Source organism: Erinaceus europaeus, chromosome 12 (assembly GCF_950295315.1).
Source record: "Erinaceus europaeus chromosome 12, mEriEur2.1, whole genome shotgun sequence".
In the NCBI taxonomy this organism is placed as follows: Eukaryota; Metazoa; Chordata; class Mammalia; order Eulipotyphla; family Erinaceidae; genus Erinaceus; species Erinaceus europaeus.
Genome location: NC_080173.1, coordinates 82,771,721 through 82,794,354, shown reverse-complemented (window position 1 = coordinate 82,794,354; position 22,634 = coordinate 82,771,721). Strand labels below are relative to the sequence as shown.

The 22,634-nt window shown below is 46.3% G+C and overlaps 1 protein-coding gene across 1 annotated transcript in view; it reads right to left on the bottom strand.

The window, feature by feature from the left end:
• Positions 1 to 16,368: 16,368 nt before the first annotated feature.
• Positions 16,369 to 22,634, bottom strand: part of SLC13A5 (solute carrier family 13 member 5) — a 28,389-nt gene continuing 22,123 nt past the window's right edge. The window contains exons 10-12 of the mRNA XM_007521165.3: positions 22,154 to 22,315; positions 18,827 to 18,964; positions 16,369 to 16,820 (exon numbers count right to left, since the gene is read on the bottom strand). Of these exons, the coding sequence (XP_007521227.1) occupies positions 16,689 to 16,820; positions 18,827 to 18,964; positions 22,154 to 22,315 (432 nt within the window). The 3' untranslated portion in view covers positions 16,369 to 16,688. The remainder of the gene's footprint in view (positions 16,821 to 18,826; positions 18,965 to 22,153; positions 22,316 to 22,634) is intronic.

Here is a 22,634-nt window from a genome sequence, read left to right as displayed (position 1 = left end):
AATGATTGATTGGAGGACTGTGGAGACAGCATAATGGTTATGCAAGAGACTGTCATGCCTGATGCTCCACAGTCCCAGATTCAATCCCCCGCACCACCATAAGCCAGAGCTAAGCAGTGCTCTGGTGTTTTTTTTTTATTTCTTTCTCATTAAAATAAAATATTCATGAAAAGAAATTTAAGGAATAATTTGATAGAAAAGGAAAATTACTGATTTGAAAGGCTGGGAAGTCTGACCCTCAGAGAAGATACTAAAGGTTTCCCTTTAGTGGGTAAACTGAGGCTTGGTAGAAAAGGGGTATACCTGGGTCACTCCAGGAGTCTGTTTTCTCATTTCATCTTTACAACAGAGGAGGCACTAACATACATGCAGTAAGTACCCTTTCTGTACTCACTATCAGCTCACAGAGGCCAAGTTGGAGCCCATGAAGCTGAGACCCTAGATCTTTCAACTTCACCTTGGATCTATAAACAGTGTTCCCACATATGGTGCGGAAAGGTAGTTTAAGACCAAGATATGAAGGAATTTGGAGAGTTTGGACAGAGGGCCACCATTAAGTTTCTTAAGCCTCAAGACTGTCTTACAAAGATATTTCTGGTGGACTGGGTGGGGATGACTGGAGACAGGAGATGCAACATATAGATAACGTGATCAGCAAGTACTGCAGAGATGCCTGCACGAGTGTGGCTGTGGCTGTGGGCAGGCAGAAACATTAAGGGCCTGGGGAGGTCTCCCACTGTGCCCTTTTCACTGGGCTAGGGCCATTTTTATCTACTACACGTCAGACAAAACCTGTGCCAACTGCCAAAGATTCCACCTCAAATCTAGCAAATAAGAGAGAGGACAGTATGGATTACGTTATATTTAAAACAAGCCCACACAATGCCTGTAATTTTTTATTCTGACTCCGTAATTATAGCTCAAGACTAGTCAGATCATAGTTATCCCCACACCGACCCACTGTTGGGACACATTGAATTAAAGGTTTCGCTGCTCCTCAAGAATCTATTTTGGATGCCAAGCTCTGGCAGGTAACGGGTCTTTCACAAGGCCTGTCTTGTTGGAGCCCCTCCCAGGGCAGTCTACACAAAGGCCAAGTCAGCACCAGGCTTCGGACGAGACCACCGATGCTTGTGAGCAATTAGGATGCTACAGCTTTTCACAGCCTAAGCCTCAGGCCTTGCAGGGAGGTGTTTGGGGGTGAGATGGAGAGTTGAGAGGGAGCTCAGGACAGCTCAGCCTCCCTAGGTTAGGCTGACCTCGGAGCCTCTGTGCTCTGTAAGGTCCTCATACTCAACCCCCTTCCTGACCAGGGTTAGTCAAGCCCTTACTATTAACACAGTAGCACAGACAGACTGAAATTGCTTGAGGGGGCCAATTCAGGCCTGGACCAATTAAAGTGCATGCACCCCACCCCTTCAATTGAGCTGTTTCCCCATCCCCATCTTGAGATCTAGAGAACACCTATCAGCCCTATGAAGAATAAGGGTGAGTGTGGAGTACCCATTCACAGAGCTGGAGCTCCACTGCCCCTTCCTCTAGAGCCCTCCCCCCTCCGCCCCCAGCCGGCTCCCCCCCACACATACATCCCTGTGAAATGGTTCCATCTACATCTTCCATGGTCATTGTCTCTCATCCCCCTACCAAGTAACTGGCTAGTGTTATCACACTTTCCACTACACACATGAGGGAGTAGAATTCAGAGAGAGGTCAAGCCTGGGGCTGCGGGCTACCCAACTCAGAAGATGCTGGAGCCCAGTTGTCCAGACCCCCAGTCTACACAGATCATCCACAGGCAAGGGGCCTGGAACCATCTGTCCTGCTACTATGGCTGCTGTCAAGTGGTCCCAAACTCTTGGGCAACTCACTAAGCTCTTAGTTTTAAAAGAATCCAGATCCACTGTCTTAGTGCAACTCTTCTGCTGTACATGGCTCCCCTTGCCCCAGACAATCCCCAAGACAAATCAGCTCCCCTTAGAGACTCAGGCCGGCTTGTCCCCACATACAATGGATGGTTTCCTCCTCTAGTCTGATGTATCTTGCGTACCCTTCTATCAGCACTTAAGTTATTGTATCACCATCACCTTTCCCATGACTGTCTCTCCTACTATACTTTCAGGTCAGGCTTGCCTCCCATCTGATGGCTGGCACATAGTGGGTGCTTAGTAACTTTGTTGCAAGAAAAACATAGAGTGGAAAAAAAAAAACCTCATTCATTCTTTTTTTTTAATATTTATTTTTATTTTATTTATTCCCTTTTGTTGCCCTTGTTTTTTTTTTATTGTTGTAGTTATTATTGTTGTCATTGTTGTTGGATAGGACAGAGAGAAATGGAGAGGGGAGGGAGAAGACAGAGAGAGGGAGAGAAAGATAGACACTTGCAGACCTGTTTCACCGCTTGTGAAGCGACACCCCTGCAGGTGGGGAGCCAGGGCTTGAACCAGGATCCTTATGCGGGTCCTTGTGCTTAGCGCCACCTGCGCTTGACCCACTGCGCTACAGCCCGACTCCCAACCTCATTCATTCATTCTTAAAAGTACCTTAGACTCGACCCTGGGGCACCTTTCCTACTAGATGAGTCCCTTTTGTACAGTCAGTGGAATGGTTGTTTACGTGGGTACAACCTCAAGGGCAGGGACAGGACCCGAATCTTCTCTATAGCCCATCTCTGAATTCTTCTTTGCTTCAGAGATCCAGATTAAGGGCACAGTGACCTGAACCAGCCAGCTGACCATGTCATGAGGCTGAAACCACCATGGGCTGGGCTGGCAGACCTGTGAGATTTACCGAGGAAAGGCACACTGAAATAAATTCATATTTTTAAAAAAGAAACACACCTCAAAGGTATTCTATTTATATGAAATCAGTTCCGTTTTTAGGTAGCTGCCTTCCTGCCTCCCCTCCCCAAGGTGGGCCCTGTCCTTCCACAAGTCCCTCCACACCCACCTAGTAATCATGGCCCTACCTGCCCCTGCCTCCTGTTTGCTCTCTGGGGTTTCCCTCGATTGCAGGGTGTAAGCTTCCAGACACCTCAGAGGCCTGTTTCATGCTTGGCCTCACACTCCCTTTCTCTTCAGCCTGCCCTTCAAATCCTGCAGTTGCAAGAAACAGGCCAGAGTCAGGGCCAGGGGCTCTGAGGTGGCATGGGGGAGGAGGGGAGGAGGGGTAGAGGGAGCCAGGCAGAGATGAGGCAGATTCATGGCTGGGTACCCAGAAGGCAGGCCCAGCTCCTCCCAGGTCTCTATCAAGCCAGAGTACCCCACTCTGCACTGCAGACAGAATACGGGAGCCACAGCATAGTGAAGAGCAAGGGCTTTGACCTCAGGCTCATAGTACTACTAATGGCTTCACTATGACTGGCAGCATTTAGACAAATTACCTTTCTCTCTAACATCACCCAGCCTCAGACCTGGTCAAAGAGGGAGATACACCTGTTACAATATCTACTGATGGCTGTAGGGCTGTGGGTGAAGCCCAGAAAGTGTGTGTGTGTGTGTGTGTGTGTGTGTGTGTGTGTGTGTGTGTGTGTGTGTTTCACCAGCCCAGCATGGGAGATTCTGTGGGTTTTTTAAATTTTTTTAAAATTATTTACTTTCCCTTTTGTTGCCCTTGTTGTTTTTTATTGTTGTTACTGATGTCGTCGTTGTTAGATAGGACAGGACAGAGAGAAGTAGAGAGGGGAAGGGAAGATAGAGAGGGGGAAAGAATGATAGACACCTGCAGACCTGCTTCACTGCTTGTGAAACGACCCCCCTACAGGTGTGGAGCCAGGGGCTCCAACGGGGATCCTTACACCAGCTGGTCCTTGCGCTTTGCGCCATGTGCGCTTAACCCGCTGCGCTAACACCCGACTCCCTCATGGGAAATTCTGATAGGAGATCAGCAGCTCAGTATTTCTAGAGTACTCATCTAGGTTCCAGCCCTAGACAGCCAAACTCTGGATCTGCTAGGTGGCCAGGTGGGCCCACCTTAGCTCCTGGCAGCAGGAGAGTGCCTGGTTCTGTCTCCATGGCTCTGCAAACATCCTTGGCCATAGCCAAGTTACTGACCAAAGAAATCAACAGACCCTTTGTCATCTGGCTTCTGCTTCCCCTGCCCCCCTCAAGCCTTTTGGCTCATCCTCAACTCTTCCATGGGATCCCACATCCCAAAGTCTCAATGGGGCTGAAGGGAACTCATAGGTAAGGTTTCTGCCCTGCATGAAGAATCAGTTAGGGTTGGGGTGCCAGCGTTCCCTCAATATGCTGGCATGAGAGCTCCTTCAAGCTTCTTGCCCAGCTCTAGGAAGAGATGGGGGCTCACTAGAGACAAGAGGTGGGCTGCATTATCCCAAGAAATTTCTGAACCTCCCTCAGAGGCTCAGCACTCAGGCAGACACCCAACAAACCACAGCTGCGGTTTCCAGAGAGCCAGGCCTCCCGCTACAGAGACAGTAAACTGAGAAGCTCTGTAGCTATAAATGTGAGACGGTGAACCACAGGACACTGCCGCAGCCCCACAGTGAGCCAGAGACTGAACACACGCCCCCCACACACACTCCACCCCCTCCTCTCTGCCAGCTGCAGGGCTGCCAGCAGAGCCTCCGAAACAGCCAGGTCTCTGGGTGACCCTTCCAGGGATTTAGTGCAAGGCTGGCACAAGGGACAAGATTGGGGGTGACTACACAGTACCACATGCACCAACAGTGCCTTTGGGCTGGTCTTGCAAGCACCATCTTGTTTTGTATTAACTTGCCCAAGAGGAGGAGAACCCCATAATCCCACTGGAGTTTAGTGCTTCTAGTAGTCTTACTCCTGCCCAGGGAAAGAACAGGACACAGCCTCAGGAATATTTGGAGGAGTCTCAGGCATAGTCTGAGTGACCTTAGAATGGACTTGGTGCTCATGTGGTCCTGATGGCATCCTCATAAGCCCTGCCAAAAAGAAGGCCAGAGGGAGTGGCAGCAGTGGCCAAAGAGATAAGAGGAAACCTCTTTGCCAAGTGCCCGCTGTGCTCTCAGCCCAGAGCTCTCAAAACTTTGGAAGGATTATGTTCATTTCATAGGCAAGAAATGATATCCAAGGTCAAGAGATTGGCTGTGCTTCGGGTTTCCCCCACCCCATCCCTGAACTTGAGACCTGGTGGTGGTATTAGGTGTGGATGGGGGTCTTTCCGCAAGGGTCTGCCACCATGGTTATCACTGGGGCTCAGTGCCTGCAATTCCACTGTTCCTGATGGCCATTCCCCCACCTCCTCCTCTTCTCTTACAGAGGAGGAAAGACAGAGATTGAGGGGAAGGGCGAGGTCAAGACACATGCAGCACTGCTCTACCCAGCTCATGAAGCTCCCCCTCTCCTGCAGGTGGGGATGGGGAACTTGAACCCAGGTCCTTGCACGCGGTATTGTATGCACTCTATTGGGTGCATTGTCACGCATCCACACCCCAAGTACCCCTCTTTGTCTTCTCAGAGTCAGAGAAAGCTTTCTCCTCCATCACCCCTGCAGCACTGACCAATCTGGGTTGTGTGAGGGGTGTGGTAGTCTGCAGACATCGGTCCCTCACACCAAGCTGGGAAACTGGCCAGGAAAGGGATGGCCACCTTCAGCCTTTCTGTCACCTGCTCCATGGGAAAGATGACAGACAAGCCTTTAGCTCACTACCGAGTGTCCATATAGTGGGACCATCTGAGCAATTTGTGTTCCTTGTCTCTTGACTATAGCCCTCTCGGTGAGGTGGGTAGAGATGGATTTCTAGAAATCCTAACCAAGGCAGAGCTCCTCCCAGCAGGCGGTGAAAAAGAGCTCTAGGCTGGGTGACTGGAAAAAGGAACAACTAGGGACCACCACCAGAACAGGCCCAGGATCACCCTGCTCCACTGTGGTCCCACTGTGGTCTCCTAATCCCAAGTCACATCATTTAACTTCCCAAGTTAACTGATGGGAGAAGTAAAAACGGGCTGCTGGCAAACACAGAAAGCAGAATTACTTCTTTGTAAGAAGCTTTACAGGAAGATGTGACAAAATCACTTCAATAAATGCAAACAAAATTTGTAGGACAAATCAATATTGTGAAGGTGCCATTTCTTACCTAACAGTTTATAAATCTTCTGGTTTACTAATCTATTCAGTTTTCATTGAGCTTTCTCTAAATTCCAGGTTAGTCACAGAGGATACAAAGGGGATAAAACAGACAAAAAAAACAAAAAAAAAAACACAAAAAACACAAAAAACCTGTCCCAAAGGGATTCCCCCTTCCCCAAACACTGATCAGCTCTAGTTTATGGTGGAGCTGGGAATTGAGTCTGAGACCTTTGCTGTCTCATGCATGAAGGTCTTTTTGCATAATCACTATACTATATTCATGGCCCACCACTTTACATTCTTTTTTATTATTAGTGATTTAATATTTACAAAATCATAAGATAACAGGACTATAATTCCACACTGTTCCCACCACCAGAGTTCTGTTTCCCCATTCCTTCCACTGAAAACTGTATTTGTTCTTCCAAGATCACAGATATGGGTGGAATATATATGTATATAACATATATATGGGAGACGGGCTGTAGCGCAGCGGGTTAAGCGCAGGTGGCGCAAAGCACAAGGACCGGCATAAGGATCCCGGTTCGAACCCCGGCTCCCCACCTGCAGGGGAGTCACTTCACAGGTGGTGAAGCAGGTCTGCAGGTGTCTATCTTTCTCTCCTCCTCTCTGTCTTCCCCTCCTCTCTCCATTTCTCTCTGTCCTATCCAACAACGATGACAACAACAATAATAACTACAACAATAAAACAACAAGGGCAACAAAAGGGAATAAATAAATAAAATAAAATAATAATAATAATAACATATATATATATATACATTTTTCTATGACTTTGCCTTCTCTTCCTATCAAAGTTATACTTCTGTGTGTCCTTCCTTTTTTTTTTTTTTTCTTTTTTCTTCTTTCCCTCTTCTCTCTCTATAGGTACTAATGGTAGGGGTTCAGAGCCCTCTGGTCATCTTTCCCTAACACCTACCTCTCTGGGAGTATGTTTTTCATTCTTAAAGATGGGGAAATGGTCCAGAAGTTGGCCCAGTGGATAAAGTATAGCACTCTCCAGCAGATCTCTGGCATTGAATGCGCCAGAGTGATCCTCTACTTCTCTCCTCTCTTATAAACAAATAGAGAAATATGGGCAGAGATCATCAAGAACTAAAGAAACAAACCACATAGGGATACAGGGTGGTGGCTCAGCAGGTAGAGCACACACATTACACATGTGAGGACTCAGTTTCAAGTCGCCAGTCCCCACCAGCAGGGAAGCGACTTCGCTAGAAGTGGAGCAGTGCTCCAAGTCTCTCTACACCTCCATCTCCTCTTCCTCCTTTTCCCCTCCCTCTCCCTCTCTCCAACTCGATATCACTTCTATAAATAAAATTTAAAAACAGAAAAAGAGAGGCTGGGTGCTAGTGCACCCTGTTAAGTGTGCACACCTGCAGGGGGTCTGCTTCACAAGCGGTGAAGCAGGTCTGCAGGTGTCTGTCTTTCTCTCCCTGTCGCTATCTCCCTATCCTCTCTTAATTTCTCTGTGTCCTATCTAGTAAAAATTAGAAAGAAAAAAAAAAGGCTGCTGGATTCATACTACCCGCACTGAGTTCCAGTAATAACCCTGGCAGCAATTTAAACAAACAAACAAAAAACAGGAAAAAAAAATGCCACCAGGAGTAGTGGAAGCACTGTGCAGGCACTAAGCCATAGTAGTAACCCTGGTGGTAAAATAAAATAAATTAAAAAAAAGAAAGAGGGAGTCGGGCTGTAGCACAGCGGGCTAGGCGCAGGTGGCGCAAAGCACAAGGACCGGCATAAGGATCCCGGTTCGAACCCCGGCTCTCCACCTGCAGGGGAGTCGCTTCACAGGCGGTGAAGCAGGTCTGCAGATGTCTATCTTTCTCTCCTCCTCTCTGTCTTCCCCTCCTCTCTCCATTTCTCTCTGTCCTATCTAGCAATGACAACATCATCAACAATAACAACTACAACAATAAAAAAAAAAAAGAGGAAAAGAAAAAAAAACTGAAAAAAAAAAAAAAATGAAATGCCTCTGTTTATTCATCTGCATGGATCATTGTAGCCTCTAAAAAAGTTAAAATAAGAGTGAATCACAGACAGTATAGGCTGGGGACAGTGAGTAAGGGAGTGCTGATTTAATCACTGAGAAGACAGACACATTTGAGCAAAGATTGAAAAGAGGTGCAGGAACAGGAATGTGAGGCACTCAACACGTAGAAGATTGGCTTAGTTATATTAGAATGATTCACCTATTCTCACATATTAACAATGTCTATGCGGCAATCTTTCCATTGTCAGTACTGGAAACCTGGGTGCAGGGTAGCTATGCATATCTGGTGAATAAAAGCCCAAGATGCTGCTGAGTAAGTAGCCTGGGTGCACAGAAGAGCTTTCTTACAACAAAGAATTGTGTCTTCCAAAATGCCAGTCATACTGAGGTCAACAAACCCCAGAGAGGAAAGGAGAGTGGTAAGAAAGATAACCAAAACAGTAAATGCCAACATTTTTTGCCTTTTTTTTCTTTTTTTTTTTGTAACTAGAGAAGCTGATTCAGAAATTCTTATGGAAAAATATGTGAGACTAGCTAAAGAGAAAAATTTTGAATTAGAATAAAGAGGAGCTAACTCTACCAGAGCTTAGTATTGTTTTCAATGTTATAAATATTCCTATGACAGACAACTAACTTTCTTAACATATAGGATTTTTTTTTTTTTTTTTTTTACAAATGAGTAAGAAAATGGCTTTAAAAAAATTCTCAGGGCTGGAGAGATAACATAATTGTTGCGTAAAAAGACTTTTATGCCTGAGGTACCAAAGGTTCAATCCCCAGCACTAACATACATCAGAGTTGAGCAGTGCTCTTGTAAAAGCAACAACAACAAGAAAAACAAAACAAGCAATAAAGAACACCTAAAAGAACCTAAATAAAGAAAATAAAATAAAGCAATAAAGAACACCTAAAGAACTGGTCCGGGAGGTGGTGCAGTGGATAAGGTTTTGGACTCTCAAGCATGAGGTCCCAAGTTCAATCCCCGGCAGCACATGTACCAGAGTGATGTCTGGTTCTTTCTCTCTCTCTCCTATCATTTCTCATGAATAAATAAATAAAACTTAAGAAAAACAAAACAAGCAATAAAGAACACCTAACTTTCAAACCAGCATTCAAACCCTTCAGTCCTCATCTGCAGGAGGAACGCTTTGGAAGCAATGAAACAGCACTGCTAGTGTCTCTTCTTCTCTCTCATTCTCTACCCCCTCTAAATTTCTGTTTCATTAATAACAAAGAAAGAAAGAAGTGGAGAAAATACATGGGGAAATAGGGAGTTTTCATTTGCAATTTGAAAGGATGAAAATGTAAATCATGAGATAGCATTTTTCAACCACCAGATTAAAAACTGAAAAACTAAATGGCCTCCAGGAGCAGTGGATTCATGGTGCAGGCACCAAGCCCAGCAATAACCCTGGAGGGGAAAAAAAAAAAAACTGAAAACTTGGTTGTACACAGAGTTGTTAAGGTGGTGTGAGAGAGTAAGGTCTCATAAGGTTCTTGAAAATATATAAGAATACAACCTCTCTAGAAAGCAATTTGGTAATATCTTTCTTGGGTTTAAACGCACATACTTTTTCATCCAGCATGCCATTCAAGGTCTAATCACACAGATGTATAAAGATGTGAGCACCGAGGTTAGGATTATAGTATCAGCAAGGACTACAAGTGCCTCAAATGACCAAGAACATTGTTGCTTATTACATGATGTAGACACACAATGGACTACTATGCAGAGAGAGAGGGGGAGAGAAAAACAGACACCTGCAGACCTGCTTCACCACTTGTGAAGTGATCCTCCTGCAGGTGGGGAACCAAGGGCTCAAACTGGGATTCTTGCACGAGTCCTTGTGCTTAATTCCGTGCGCTACCGCCCAGCCCCCTCAAAAAAAATAATAATGGAGGCTTGACCAGGGATATAACACAGTGCTTTAAGTAACAGACTTATAACCTGCAGATCAGGGGTCCCAGGTTCAAGCCCCAGCACCAACATAAATAAGACAGATCCGACCAATATCCTAGGGGGAAAAGAAAGAAAAAGACTGAGACTTACTCCTAGAAAAACATCTAAAAGAAAGTATATGCACACAAAGAAGACTTGAGAATTCCATTACTGCTTTATTCATAAAAACCCAAACTAGAACAACCCAAATGTTCATCAAAGGAGAGCGACCAGATGGTGACACATAACTGAATAGAACACAACTTGGCTGCAACAATGAGAGGAATGGATGCAAACACACGACAGGGCTGAATTTCAAAAGCATCTTGTTAAGAGAAATAAACCCGACACAAAGGAATAAACACTGCATAACTCCTTTACTAGATATTCAATAGGCAAAACTAAGCCGTAGTGACAAATCCAACAGTGACTTCCTAGGGAATGTGCAGCTTACTGGAAGGGGAAGAACTTTCTGGGGAGGCGTAGGGGAGAGATAGAAATAGAGTGGGTGCTGCTTATGCAACACACGCTTATGCTTATGTGTGTGTATTTGTCTAAGTCATAAAATTGTACACTTAAGATCTGTGCAGTTTTCTACATTTAATTTGACCACGCTTAAAAAAATTAACCACTGAATTAAAAAAAAAATTGGCCAGATTTAGTATGTCCTAAAATGGAATTGGAATGATCTCCAGATAAATTAAAAGGGGTTTAGGGAAGTGGGTAGAAACAAGGACAGGTGTGTGTAATAAGCCCCCAAATGTAGCATACCTCCTACACAAGCTTGCATCTATGCTGTATTTCTATAAAGCTATGTAAAAAACTGTTCACTGGTGGGAGTTGGGCTGTAGTGCAGCGGGCTAAGCGCAGGTGGCGCAAAGCACAAGGACCGGCATAAGGATCCCAGTTCGAATCCCGGCTCCCCACCTGCAGAGAAGTCGCTTCACAGGCGGTGAAGCAGGTCTGCAGGTGTCTATCTTTCTCTCCTCCTCTCTATCTTCCCCTCCCTCTCTCCATTTCTCTCTGTCCTATCCAACAACGACTACAACAATAAAACAACAAGGGCAACAAAAGGGAATAAATAAATAAAATAAATATAAAAAATTATAAAAAAAATTGTTCACTGGTGACTTTTGAGCAGGGTGCAGAAAGAGGGGGGAGATAAGTCCTCAAGGTTTATATTAGAGAGATATCTTTTCTTTTTTCTTTCTTTCTTTTTTTTTGCTGGGACTCGGTGCCTGCATTATGAATCCACTGCTCCTGGAGGCTATTTTTTCCCCTTATCGTTTTTGTTGTTATTGCTGTTGTTGTTGTTGTTGGATAGGGCATAGAGAAATGGAGAGAGGGGGGGAAGACAGGGAGGGGGAAAGAAAGATAGACACCTGCAGACCTGCTTCACCACCTGTGAGGGACTCCCCTGCAGGTGGGGAGCCAGGGGCTCAAACCGGGATCCTTACTCCCGTCCCTATGCTTTGTGCCATATGCGCTTAACCCACTGCACCACCACCCAGCCCCACTGGGATATCTTTTCCTGTGTATGTTCATATTAATATAAAAACTCATTAAGAATTCTTCTTGGGGGCAGGGGGTGGGGGATAGATAGCATAATGGTTATGCAAACAGACTCTCCTGCCTAAGGCTCCTAAGTCTCAGGTTCAATGTTCCACATCACCATAAGCCAGAGTTGAACAGAGCTCTAATATTAAAAAAAAAAAAAAAAAATTCTTGGATAACAGATATTGTGAGGTTGAACTGTAATACTTTATTTCCTTCATAGTCTAAAGCAGAGACATATATGCTCACAGTATGCAGATGGTTTTGTTGAGGGTGGAAGGGGTGTTTATAAACAGCTCAGGGAAGACATTCCTGGGGCAGGAAAATGAGAACCAGAGTCCTGGGTTCAGGATACCAAGTCAAGCAAACTAAATGCTCATTGCAGGGACTTCCACTGAGATAAGCTGCTAAGGATTGTAAAAACTGATTTCATAGTGGGAGATTCTTCCTGATTTCTTTTTTTTTAATGTGAAAACAAGTGTCATGGTTAGCCAGGGACAGGCTATTAAGAGGCCATGGAAACTAGGGGCAGGAAGTACCTGGAAGGAGTTGTGGGTTAAGAATCGGACTACAGGGGCCAGGTGGTGGCACACCCAGTTAAGTGCACATAGTATTGCATGCAAGGATAAGCACAAGAACCCAGGTTCGAGCTCCTGCTCTCCACCTACAAGGGGAAGTGTCCCTTCACATGCAGTGGCCCAGGAGGCAGATCAGTAGGTAGGGCACAGGACCTCCATGTTCCTAAGTTCCATCCCTGACACTGCATATGCCTGAATGACGCTCTATTCCTTATCTTGTTGTTGTTGTCATTGCATAGGTCAGAGAGAAATGGAGAGAGGAGGGGAAGACAGAGAGGGGGAGAGAAAGACAGACCTCTGCAGACCTGCTTCACCACATGTGAAGCGACTCCCCTGCAGGTGGGGAGCCAGGGGCTTGAATCAGGATCCTTACACTGGTCCTTGTGCTTTGCGCCACCTGCACTTAACCTGCTGCGCTACTGCCTGACTCCCAGGTGTCTATCTTTCTATCTCCCTATCTCTCTCACTCCCCTCTCAGTTTCATTCTCTCCTATCGAATGAAAAGGAAAAAAAATTGGACAGCCAGGTGAGGTTTTTAAACAAAGAAAAAAAATCAAGCACTTGGTCTTTATTTCCAAAAACAAGAGAGTTATAGAGGTTCTCACTGGAGAATATTGTATTCATTTGGGGAATGGAACGCTGGGCTAGTGAGCGGACTTCCTACCTGAAGCCCAGAGCAAGCATCTCATTATTCATTATTTTTGTTAGCCTGCAAAAGAGAGTAGGGAGGAGAGACAATGTCACCTGTCCTGAAAGAGATGACCTGTCCTCACTTGCTCTGCCAGAGAATGACCAGCTTTTTCCATAAGGAAGCTCCCAGCTCAGAAGGGCATGGAAAGAGTCTTGTAGCCAACTCATGGGAACTCCTAATTCTGGGGTCAGAAGAGAAGGCCTCTTATCTTTGGAAGACATAGAATCTTTGTGAAGTCCTAAGTTTCTGGTTGGAACAGTTCAGAGAGCAACCCTCATCAGGATTATGTGTTTTGCTAATCAGGCTCAAGCATCTGGTCCAGATGCTAAGAAAAGAGAACTCTAGGGTCTTGGCTAGAACCTTCTGGAAAAATTTGAGAGACAAAATATGGGTGGGGAAGAGTTCTGAAAGCTTTTAGCAAATGGTTAGGACCCAAATGGGGTCAGGGAATAGGTTGTGTGATAGACTCCAAACTGAGTCAGCTGGGGCCTTGGGGAAGGGGTTGCTTCTGACCTCAAAAAATGGAAGGTCAGTTGAGGTGAGGAGAACTACAACTCTTGGGAATGACCCTTAGCAGCCCTCTAGTCCATCTCCTTCCTGTTGGGACCATAGGCCCAGAGAGCGAGCTTACTTCTCTAGCATTAAGTGTCAGGATTGAGTATGGTCCACGCCTCAGATTTCAGCCACTCAGATCTCCTGGAGAAACCTTGCTTTTAGGAGTGGGGGCAGAACTAAAGCCCTTGACCAAACATATTATTTTCCTACCAGGAACACATTTCTACTGAATTTCATGGGGAGGGAGTCACTGAAAGGACCAGAATAGCAAACTCTATACATTACCTACCCTACACCCCTCCTTCTTTCTTGCACACACTCAGATTTTTTATTAGGTAGAGACCTTGGTTTGAGAAAGCGTAGACCAGTTCCCCAAGTCTAAGAGATAAGTCTTAATTGATGTAGTGGCATTCCAGTGGTATTTTAGTTCTCCTTTGTCATTGATTGACTTAAAAGTAGCATACAACTTAACTCTGGCCAATAAAGGGACATTTTCAAAGTCTTCTGAGAAAGCCTATATTTTGCTTTCCTAATAATACTAGAGAAAGATGCAGTCAGCACCATTATGCCCTCACCTGGACCCATTTATTCCTGCTCTTAGTACAGATGTAGAACTAGCATGAAAGTAGAACACAAGCCTTTAGAATTGCAGAATGAATGCTGTAGTCCTTGCTGGCGTGACTGAACTCCTGGATCAATGCTGACAATACCTCCAAACTTTATGTTAAGTAGACATTAATGATCTTGATGTTTAAGTCCCTGTTAACTGAGTTTTCTTTTAATTTCATCCCAAAGCATTCCTAATTAAAACTGGCCATAAATAGTGCCTGCACTACAAATGCACTGCTTCTGGTGGCCATTTTTTTCCCAAGGACAAAGAGGAGGTGAGAGAGAAGGGGGAGATAGAGAGGGAGAAAGACACCTGCAGATCTGCCTTGCTGCTTCTGAAGTGCCCCCCTGCAGGTGGAGAGCTGAGGGACTTGAACCCAGATCCTTGTACAGGTCCTTATGCTTCAAACTATATGCACTTAACACTGCCCAGGCCCCTCCAACTAACTTCAAACATTGTTGTTTAGAAACAGCCTTTGATTCATCTCGTAAGCCTTGGGACCTGCTATCCTGAAGTTCCTGCTTGGGTTCCTTGTCAGACCTCAGTCCGATGGAATCTGACAGGGTCCTCCACCCCACTATGCCCTTCCCTACCAGCCTGACCTGTCCTATTCATCCTTCAAAGCCCACCTTGGATGACTTCACTGACCTTGCCCCACCACTGCCAGGCATGCATCCAATAAACCACATTGATCAACAATTTATTTGCCAATTCTACTTTTGTTACCCATCAGACAGTGGGCAGTTTAAGTTCACTGGGAATTCTCAGACTAGGGCCAACAGGTCACACACAGGGATGTGAAGAAGGTGATAAGGGAGTGGGTAGGTTTTACCTTGCTGTGGGAGCAGTTAGTCATTTTTTTATTTTGCTGTCTTCAACCAAATGCTTTGTTTTTTTGGGCCAGAGCCAACCCTGTCTGTTCCAACACTGTCTTGAGTCCATCTCAGAGGAGGCAGCAGCAGGAGGCTCCCTTGTGAACAGGCAGGGTCTTGGGATGAACTTGCTCTTGACCACTGAGCTTTCCCTACAAGTCCTATGCAATCAAGGCTCTTGGTGACTCTAGGAAGGAGCCATAGGTAACGGCCTTTGGTCAGAAGATTTGGGTTGGAACCTTAATTGTATTAACCTGATGTGTGACTTTGCACATGTGATTCATCCTCTCTGGGCCCCAGTATTCTAGAAAGACAGAGAGGGGCAGTGACACCTGCCTGCCTCATGGGACCGCTGCAAGATTGCCAGGGGCTGCACCAGGAGGTCTGCACACAGGAGATGGGCAGTAAGATGCTCACTTATTTATCTCCTCCTGCCCTCCCCCAGAACACGGAACTGGACTGTCAGCATGTCACCTTCCCGTGGGAGGAACCATGGTGCACCTTCCTGTGGGAGGAACCATGGTGCACCTTCCCAGGTGGTCAGGAACCATGTCACCCAAACAACCAAAACATGTACTTGGTCCTTATTTCTTTGAGTCCCCACAGTTTCTCTCCCTCCAGCCCCCACACTAAATGACCTCGATGGATATCATACATCTGCTACTGTTGCCTCTTTCAAAGCAGCTCCAGAAAAGAGGGTTGTAGGACAAGAAGGTGTGTGTCTGCCATGTGTCTCACATGGAGTTCTGAGAGCTGTCACAGCCATCCTGGAGCCTGCCCAGCAAGTTCAGGTGCAATTTCTCATGAGCAGGGGCTGTCTGTCCAGGAGCCAGTGAGTGCTTCTCATTCTCAGCAGTGTCCTGTCATCACAAGGCATGGCTGCAAAAACTGGTCAGCAATGAGAAGGCTTCTGCTGCGAAGCTCAAAGTCTAGCCTGACCAATGTTGAAGTCACCCTACTCTTGGCAACTAACAGTTCTGTTGGCCTGAGCCTAAAGGTGAGAGAGAACCATACTCGGAGTGTGATGCCAGTTGTCTGATGATGGCGGGAAAAACATCTAGAAGAAGCAAACCAGTTTGGGGTCCTCCCACCCCCACCACCCAGCCAGGGGATCCCAACAGATATCAGTTCAGACAGGAGGGGGACCAAGGGATTCAGGCAGGCCCTGGAAGAGTCTAGACTGTCAACTAGAATGGAGTGGAGGTAAGGAGGGGAGCAGGCTTGCCAATGCTGGGCTGTGGGTGCAAAGGCCAGAGGTCATCAACCCCAACACCTCATCTTTGGTGTGGCACCAGACTTGTGGTGGATCCAAGGGGATCTGGTTCCTACTCTCACTCCAGCAAATGGGAAGCTGCCCCCCGGGGACCAGACATTTTGTCCTTAGTCTGGATTGCCCCCTTTCAAGTGACATGAGTGTTCCAAGGCAACCCAAAGTAAGCTGGAAGAGGCACAAATTCTGGAAGGTGTTTTTCTCACCTCCCAATCTGGGACTCAGCAAGTGGACACCGGAGCCCTGTGTGGGGCCAGCTTGAGGCTGAGTGGGCACAGTCCTGGCACATCCCAGAGATGATGGCAGAACACTGAAAAAGATGATGACTGCAGCCAGGTGGGAGGCCACTTCATCTGCCCATCCCCACCTGTGAAACCGGACCCAGAGGAAGAGGTTGACTGCTGGCTGGGTCTCCATGGGGTATGGGCATTGTCGGGTCACTCCAGGGTATGAAAGCAAAACTCATCAGTGAGGTGTTCCAGAAGGATCCAGGAGTCTGCAGGGTGGTGGGGACTGTATGGGTGGTGCTGTGGCTCTTCCTAAGTTTCAGTATGTGTCGTATTAGCCCAGTCTGGGAAATGATCCAAGTCAAACATGACCCGTCCCCAGGTGTTAACCGCCAGAAATACACAGAAGACTCCAATTATGTTCATCATCAGTCCTGATTTCACCTGGAAAAAAACAGGGTCAGGGTCAGCCCCCTTGGGCCTGATGGGTCGTCAGGGCAAAGATGAATGGGACACTGGGAGCTGGTGCTCTTAAAAAGGGAACAAAGGGATAGTTTGCTGGGCCTGTTGGTTTAGGGCTTGCTCTGAGCCCATCCCACTCCCAGACAAAGCACCTTCCTAGCCAATAAACATCATCAGTGTTCAAACCATCCCCGAGACTCAGGTAGGTGAAGTGGGGTCTCTGTGCCAAACTGAACATTTGAAAGACTGGATCTTGGGAGGCAAAAAAATCCCAGGCCACTCAGGTATCTTGGTCCAGTGCTCAGGTGCATATTAATAGGCCCACAAATACATGTGGCTTCCTGAGAATCTCTTCTGGCTCTTCCTTTTTGGAAGGCAGCCTTGCTCACTCCTCTAGACTATTGGCTCTGAATGATCCTTCCTTTCTGTTAACATTTGCTTGCAGGGCCAGGTGGTGGCACACCTGGTTAAGTGCACACACTATAGTGTGTAAGGATGCAGCTTCAAGACCCTCCCCCTCACCTGCAGGGAGAAAGCATCACTTATGAGTGGTGAAGTAGACCTGCAGGTGTCTTTCTGTCTCTTTCCCTCTCTCCATCTCCCTCTCCTCTCTCAATTTCTCTGTCTCTATCCAATAATAAATAATTATATAAATAAGGGAGTTGGGTGGTAGTACAGCGGGTTAGGCGCACATGGAGCAAAGTGCAGGGACTGGAGTAAGAATCCCAGTACGAGCCCCCATCTCCTCACCTGCAGGGGAGTCACTTCACAGGTGGTGAAGCAGGTCTGCAGGTGTCTATCTTTCTCCCCCCTCTCTGTCTTCCCCTCCTCTCTCCATTTCTCTCTGTCCTATCCATTGTCAACAACAACAACAACAACAACAAAAACAAGGGCAACAAAAGGGAATGAATAACTAAATAAGTATTTTAAAAAATAAATAAATAAGATTTGCTTGCTAATAAGATAAGGAATAGACCATCACTCTGGCATGTGCAATGTCAGGGATGGAACTCTGGATCATGGAAGTCCTGTGCCCTACCACTGATCTGCCTCCAGGGCTATGCCTCTGGGTCCTTCTGTTGCCTCCTCTGCATATTTCTTAACCACTGCCTCCAAAATTTATTGTAGGGCTAGCAAAACAGCTCACTGGGCTAGTGCTCCTGCTTCACTATGCACAGCCCAGGAAGTTTTTGTACTGTGGTGTCTCTCCCTCTTCCCCTCTCCCCTCCCCTGTCTCTCTTCTTCTACCTGAAAAAGCTGGCCTAAATTGGTAAAAACCTTATTATGGATTAGCCTTGGACTTACACACCATGGTTTCTCACCTCCAGCCTCTGTGAGACTCTCTGGTAGTCTCAGTAATATCCAGCAGACTCTGAAATTAGTAACTCCTGGCAGGCCTGAGGCAGCAACCATTTCTGGCCTCCTTGCCTGGCACACTGTCCTCTCCCTGTCGTGGAGACACAGCGCTGCTCTTTTTCTCTTGTCAAAGGTAACAAAGTTAAAGCAGATGCCAAGAGCTCCTCCTCTGATTACATTCATGCTCCCAGATGCTAGTCTTCCCCTGACATCAGCAGGCACCTCAACCCATCTGTTAGTGCCACTGATGCCCACCCAGCCCTTGTCTCAGCCTTCCCCCTCCTGAATGTCTTTATGAATTCTTCCTACTTTGTGAAGCCTGTCTTGGCCATGTGGCAGCCCCACTCCCTCTCCTTCTGTGAGGGCTCTTCCAGGGCTGTACCATTTCCTTCGGGTAGGAGAGAAGCAACAGCCAGACTCTCAGCTTTGGGAGACAGAACACTGTGAGATTTGTGACCATTTCAGGAAAGTAGAAAAGTGGCCTAGAAAATGCAAATAACAACTACAGACCTGGGTTTCTGGGAGTGTTTCTACATCCTCTGGCTCCACTTTGACTAGTAAGTCCTACCCAGGGTATCCCTCGCTGCATAAGCCTCACAGCTGAAGGGAATAAATAAAAGCGGCTGCATTACCATGTCAGAAACCTTGAGGTGTCCGTAGGCAAACACGATGGCGTTAGGCGGAGTGGCCACAGGCAACATGAAGGCAAAGGACGCACTCAGGGTACAGGGGAGCATGACGTAGAGCGGGTTGAGGCCAATGGAACGTGACTGGGAAGATACACAGGGCTGCCACATCACAAATAGGAAAACAAGAGCTCCCAGACCATAGTTCTGAGCAGCATTCTCCCTCTCACACCCACTGTGTGCACTCCCACCTCAGTGCCATCTGTTCTGCTGGGTCCTCTCATCTTGGCTGTGTCTCTGGAGGCAAGACTCAGAGCACCTTCCCAGAAGGCCTTTCTGAACCCCTTCAATTTACTCAGCATATATTTGGGGGGTGGGGGGGCCCTTTCACATACTGGAGACCCTGCTTGGCATGTAGGCTGCGCCCAGTCTTGTGGTATTTCTCAGCCCACAAGTGCACACACATGTCTGCCCTGCCCAGGACCTGGTCTTCTCACCCATGTACACATTTACATATGAATTGGTTCCATTTGGGACCACTGTGCACAAGGAATTTGGTGTCTACATTTTTGACTCTACAACTGACAAAATTCAGTCACATCTAAAAGCACAGAGCAGACAAACTCACTATTTGTTGAATTAATTATATCAATAGAATTCATAATATCTGTCACTACCTGTCAAAACTCAATTATCTGTCATGAAGACTTACATGCACATGAAGACAGACACACATGCAGAGCCTGTAGCAAGACAGAGGCAGAATGTATTGGAAACACACTCAGTGACCACCAACAGCAAGATGGTTACATAAAAAGATCTGCGTATACAAACAATCAAAGTGTGCAGTGCCAAAAAGAATCAGGTAGGTTTCATGTACTAACATGGAAAGGTCTCAAATATCTAGGGTGAAGTTTTTAAAGATTAAAGTACAGAGCAAGACCACAGAATGACCATATATTGAGATAGAGTATACTCTTCAGAAAGATACCCAAGAGATTAATAAGAGAAGCTGTCTCTAGGGAGGGACTAAAAGATTAGGGTATGCATACTTATTTGTAATGCTAGACATTTCTTAGCCATGTGTACGCATTACATTTCCAACAGAGAAAAAAAGTTAGATGTTTCTGGGAGTCGGACAGTAGTGCAGCTGGTTAAGTGCACATGGTGCAAAGTGCAAGGACCAGAGTAAAGATCCCGGTTCAAGCCCCTGGCTCCCCACCTGCAGGGGAGTCACTTCACAGGTGGTGAAGCAGGTTTGCAGGTGTCTATCTTTCTCTCCCTCTCTCTGTCTTCCCCTCCTCTCTCCATTTCTCTCTGTCCTATCCAACAATGACAACAACAATAATAACTACAACAATAAAACAACAAGGGCAACAAAAGGGAAAATAAATATTTTTTTAAAAGTTAGATGTTTCCATTTCATTATCATTCAAAACTGTGATTGGAAAAAAATGACTTGATAGTATTACATTGTATAAATAGATGATAATGTATTTCATCAATATTTATTTACATAATAACTCTATGATGTGCCTCTTTCTTTCTTTCTTTTTTTCCTTCTTTCTTTCTTTGCCTCCAGGGTTATTGCTGGAGCTCAGTGCTTGCACTATAATCTGCTCCTGGAGGCTATTTTTTCCCCTTTGTTGCCCTTGTTGTTTATCGTTGTTGTCATTATTGTTATTGCTATTGTTATTGTTGGATAGAACAGAGAAATCAAGAGAGGAGGGGAAGACAGAGAAGAGGAGAGAAAGATAGACACTTTCAGACCTGCTTCACTGCTTGTGAAGTAACCCCCCTTTAGGTGGGGAGCCAGGGGCTCGAACCGGGATCCTTATGCCCATCCTTGCACTTCACACCATGTGCACTTAACCCGCTAAGCTACACCTGTCCCCCTGATGTGCCACTTTTGAATGGATGTCCATAAACATCCCTGATCATATAAGTTATATTCCCAGACATAAGATTCCTGAGTCAGAAGGTATACATGGGTTTCAGGCTATGGTCTCTGTTGTCTGCAACAAATCATTCCTTCCAAGGGCAGCTGAGAGGTCTCAGGTAGCCTGTTCCTGGCTTCACTATTTGTCCTGACCTTGGGTACACATGGTACATGGACCTCATATATCTCTGTGGCCTGGCTGGAAGGAGTCAAGGTTTATTCCTGCAGGTGAGGAACCCTGGAGGTAGCTGTGGGCAAAACTGTCCTTGGGGCTTCTGGTTGTAGAAAAGTTTGCTTTTGAAGGACCTGATCACTTCTTTGGGTGAAGAACTCTATCTGTCCAGCTTAAAGCCCTCAGGGCTCACTGCTGGGCTGAAAAATGACAAAGCCAGGCCTTCCATTAGGGAAGGGAGGCCTCACCACTACATACTCAGTATCAGAAGATCATTTTTTGCAACAGTCTGGGTAGCCTGCTTAAGGTAGGAAGAGATGGGCCCACTCTGCTATATTGAACATTTCTCCTGTTTGTCTGGGATGGAAAGAGAAAACCATTTTGCTTTTCATGCATGTCTTGTCCAGGCGGAAAAATGTAAATGTGCTGCAATGCTTACTCAGCTTTTCTTCAACTCCAAAATGACTACTGGAACCTTTTCCAGGCTGTTTGCCATCCACAGAGGGTTTGCATAGCTCTGGTTTTTTTTTTTTTTTTTTTTTTTGTCCCTTGGCACAAAACTGAGAAGAAAGACCTTAAATGACAAGTTCAAGGATCACACAGCTTGAACTCAGTTCTTCTGTATCTGGGGTTCTTTCTGTACTAGCCTGAGGTCAGTACTGCCAAGTGATGAATGGCAGAAGGAAATGCAGGAAGAGATCACAAGACAACCGTACAAGCTCTCCTTACTTCTCAGCTCCCAACTCAATGATATACTTGCCCACAGACCAAAAATCCTTAGCCTAGCACTCAGCACTCCCCCTCCCCCACCACCACCACAACGAACACTTCCCACTGATCCTTGGTCTGTGAGCTTGTCAATCAAGGATTCTGGGGAGTCTTTCAATGTGGCTACTCCATCTTTCAGATCCTTCTTGCCCCTCCTAGCATTCCTCTATCCCTTCTCCTGGTATTGACCCACTCTTCTTGCTGCATTCTGTGTCCTAGCTATTCATTACATTTATAGACAGACACTCAGTACCTGATTCTTATCTGCCACTTTGGTCAGCATGAAGGCTACAAAAAGAACCAAAAATTCACTAAGGGACAGTCCAAGGTGATCAAAGGCACACAAGTTCACGTCAAAGCCCAAACCAGACCTGGGTCTCCAAAATCTGGCCAGACCTTTCTAAGATATAGGTTGACAGCTTCCTATGCTGGTTGAGAATTCATGGTCACTTACCATGGAGGCAAAGATGGGCAGAAATAGGGTGGTGGTGGCTACATTGCTTGTGCACTCTGTGAACACAGCCACGAGCAAGGACAAGATCAAGGTGATGGCTGCTGGTGGCACAGTGTGCAAAGGCTCCATCTGCTTCCCCATCCATTCAGATAGTCCTGAGGCCTGGGAAGCACAAAGGGAGTCATGGTAGGGTGACTACCTTACAGTTCCTCCAGGGTCAGGAGAGCACTCAAGGAGCTCATCCTGCCCTCCACGTGTGATTCTGCATATGTCCCATAGGCCACCTCATCTATTTTTTATTGTCTTTATTTATATTTATTTATTGGATAGGGACAGCCAGAAATTGAGGGGGAAGAGAATGATAGGGAGAGAGTCAGAGAGACACCTGCAACATTGCTTCACCACTTGCAAAGCTTTCCCCCTGCAGGTGGGGAATGGGGCTTGAACCCGGTTGCTTGCACATTATAACGTGTCCTCAACC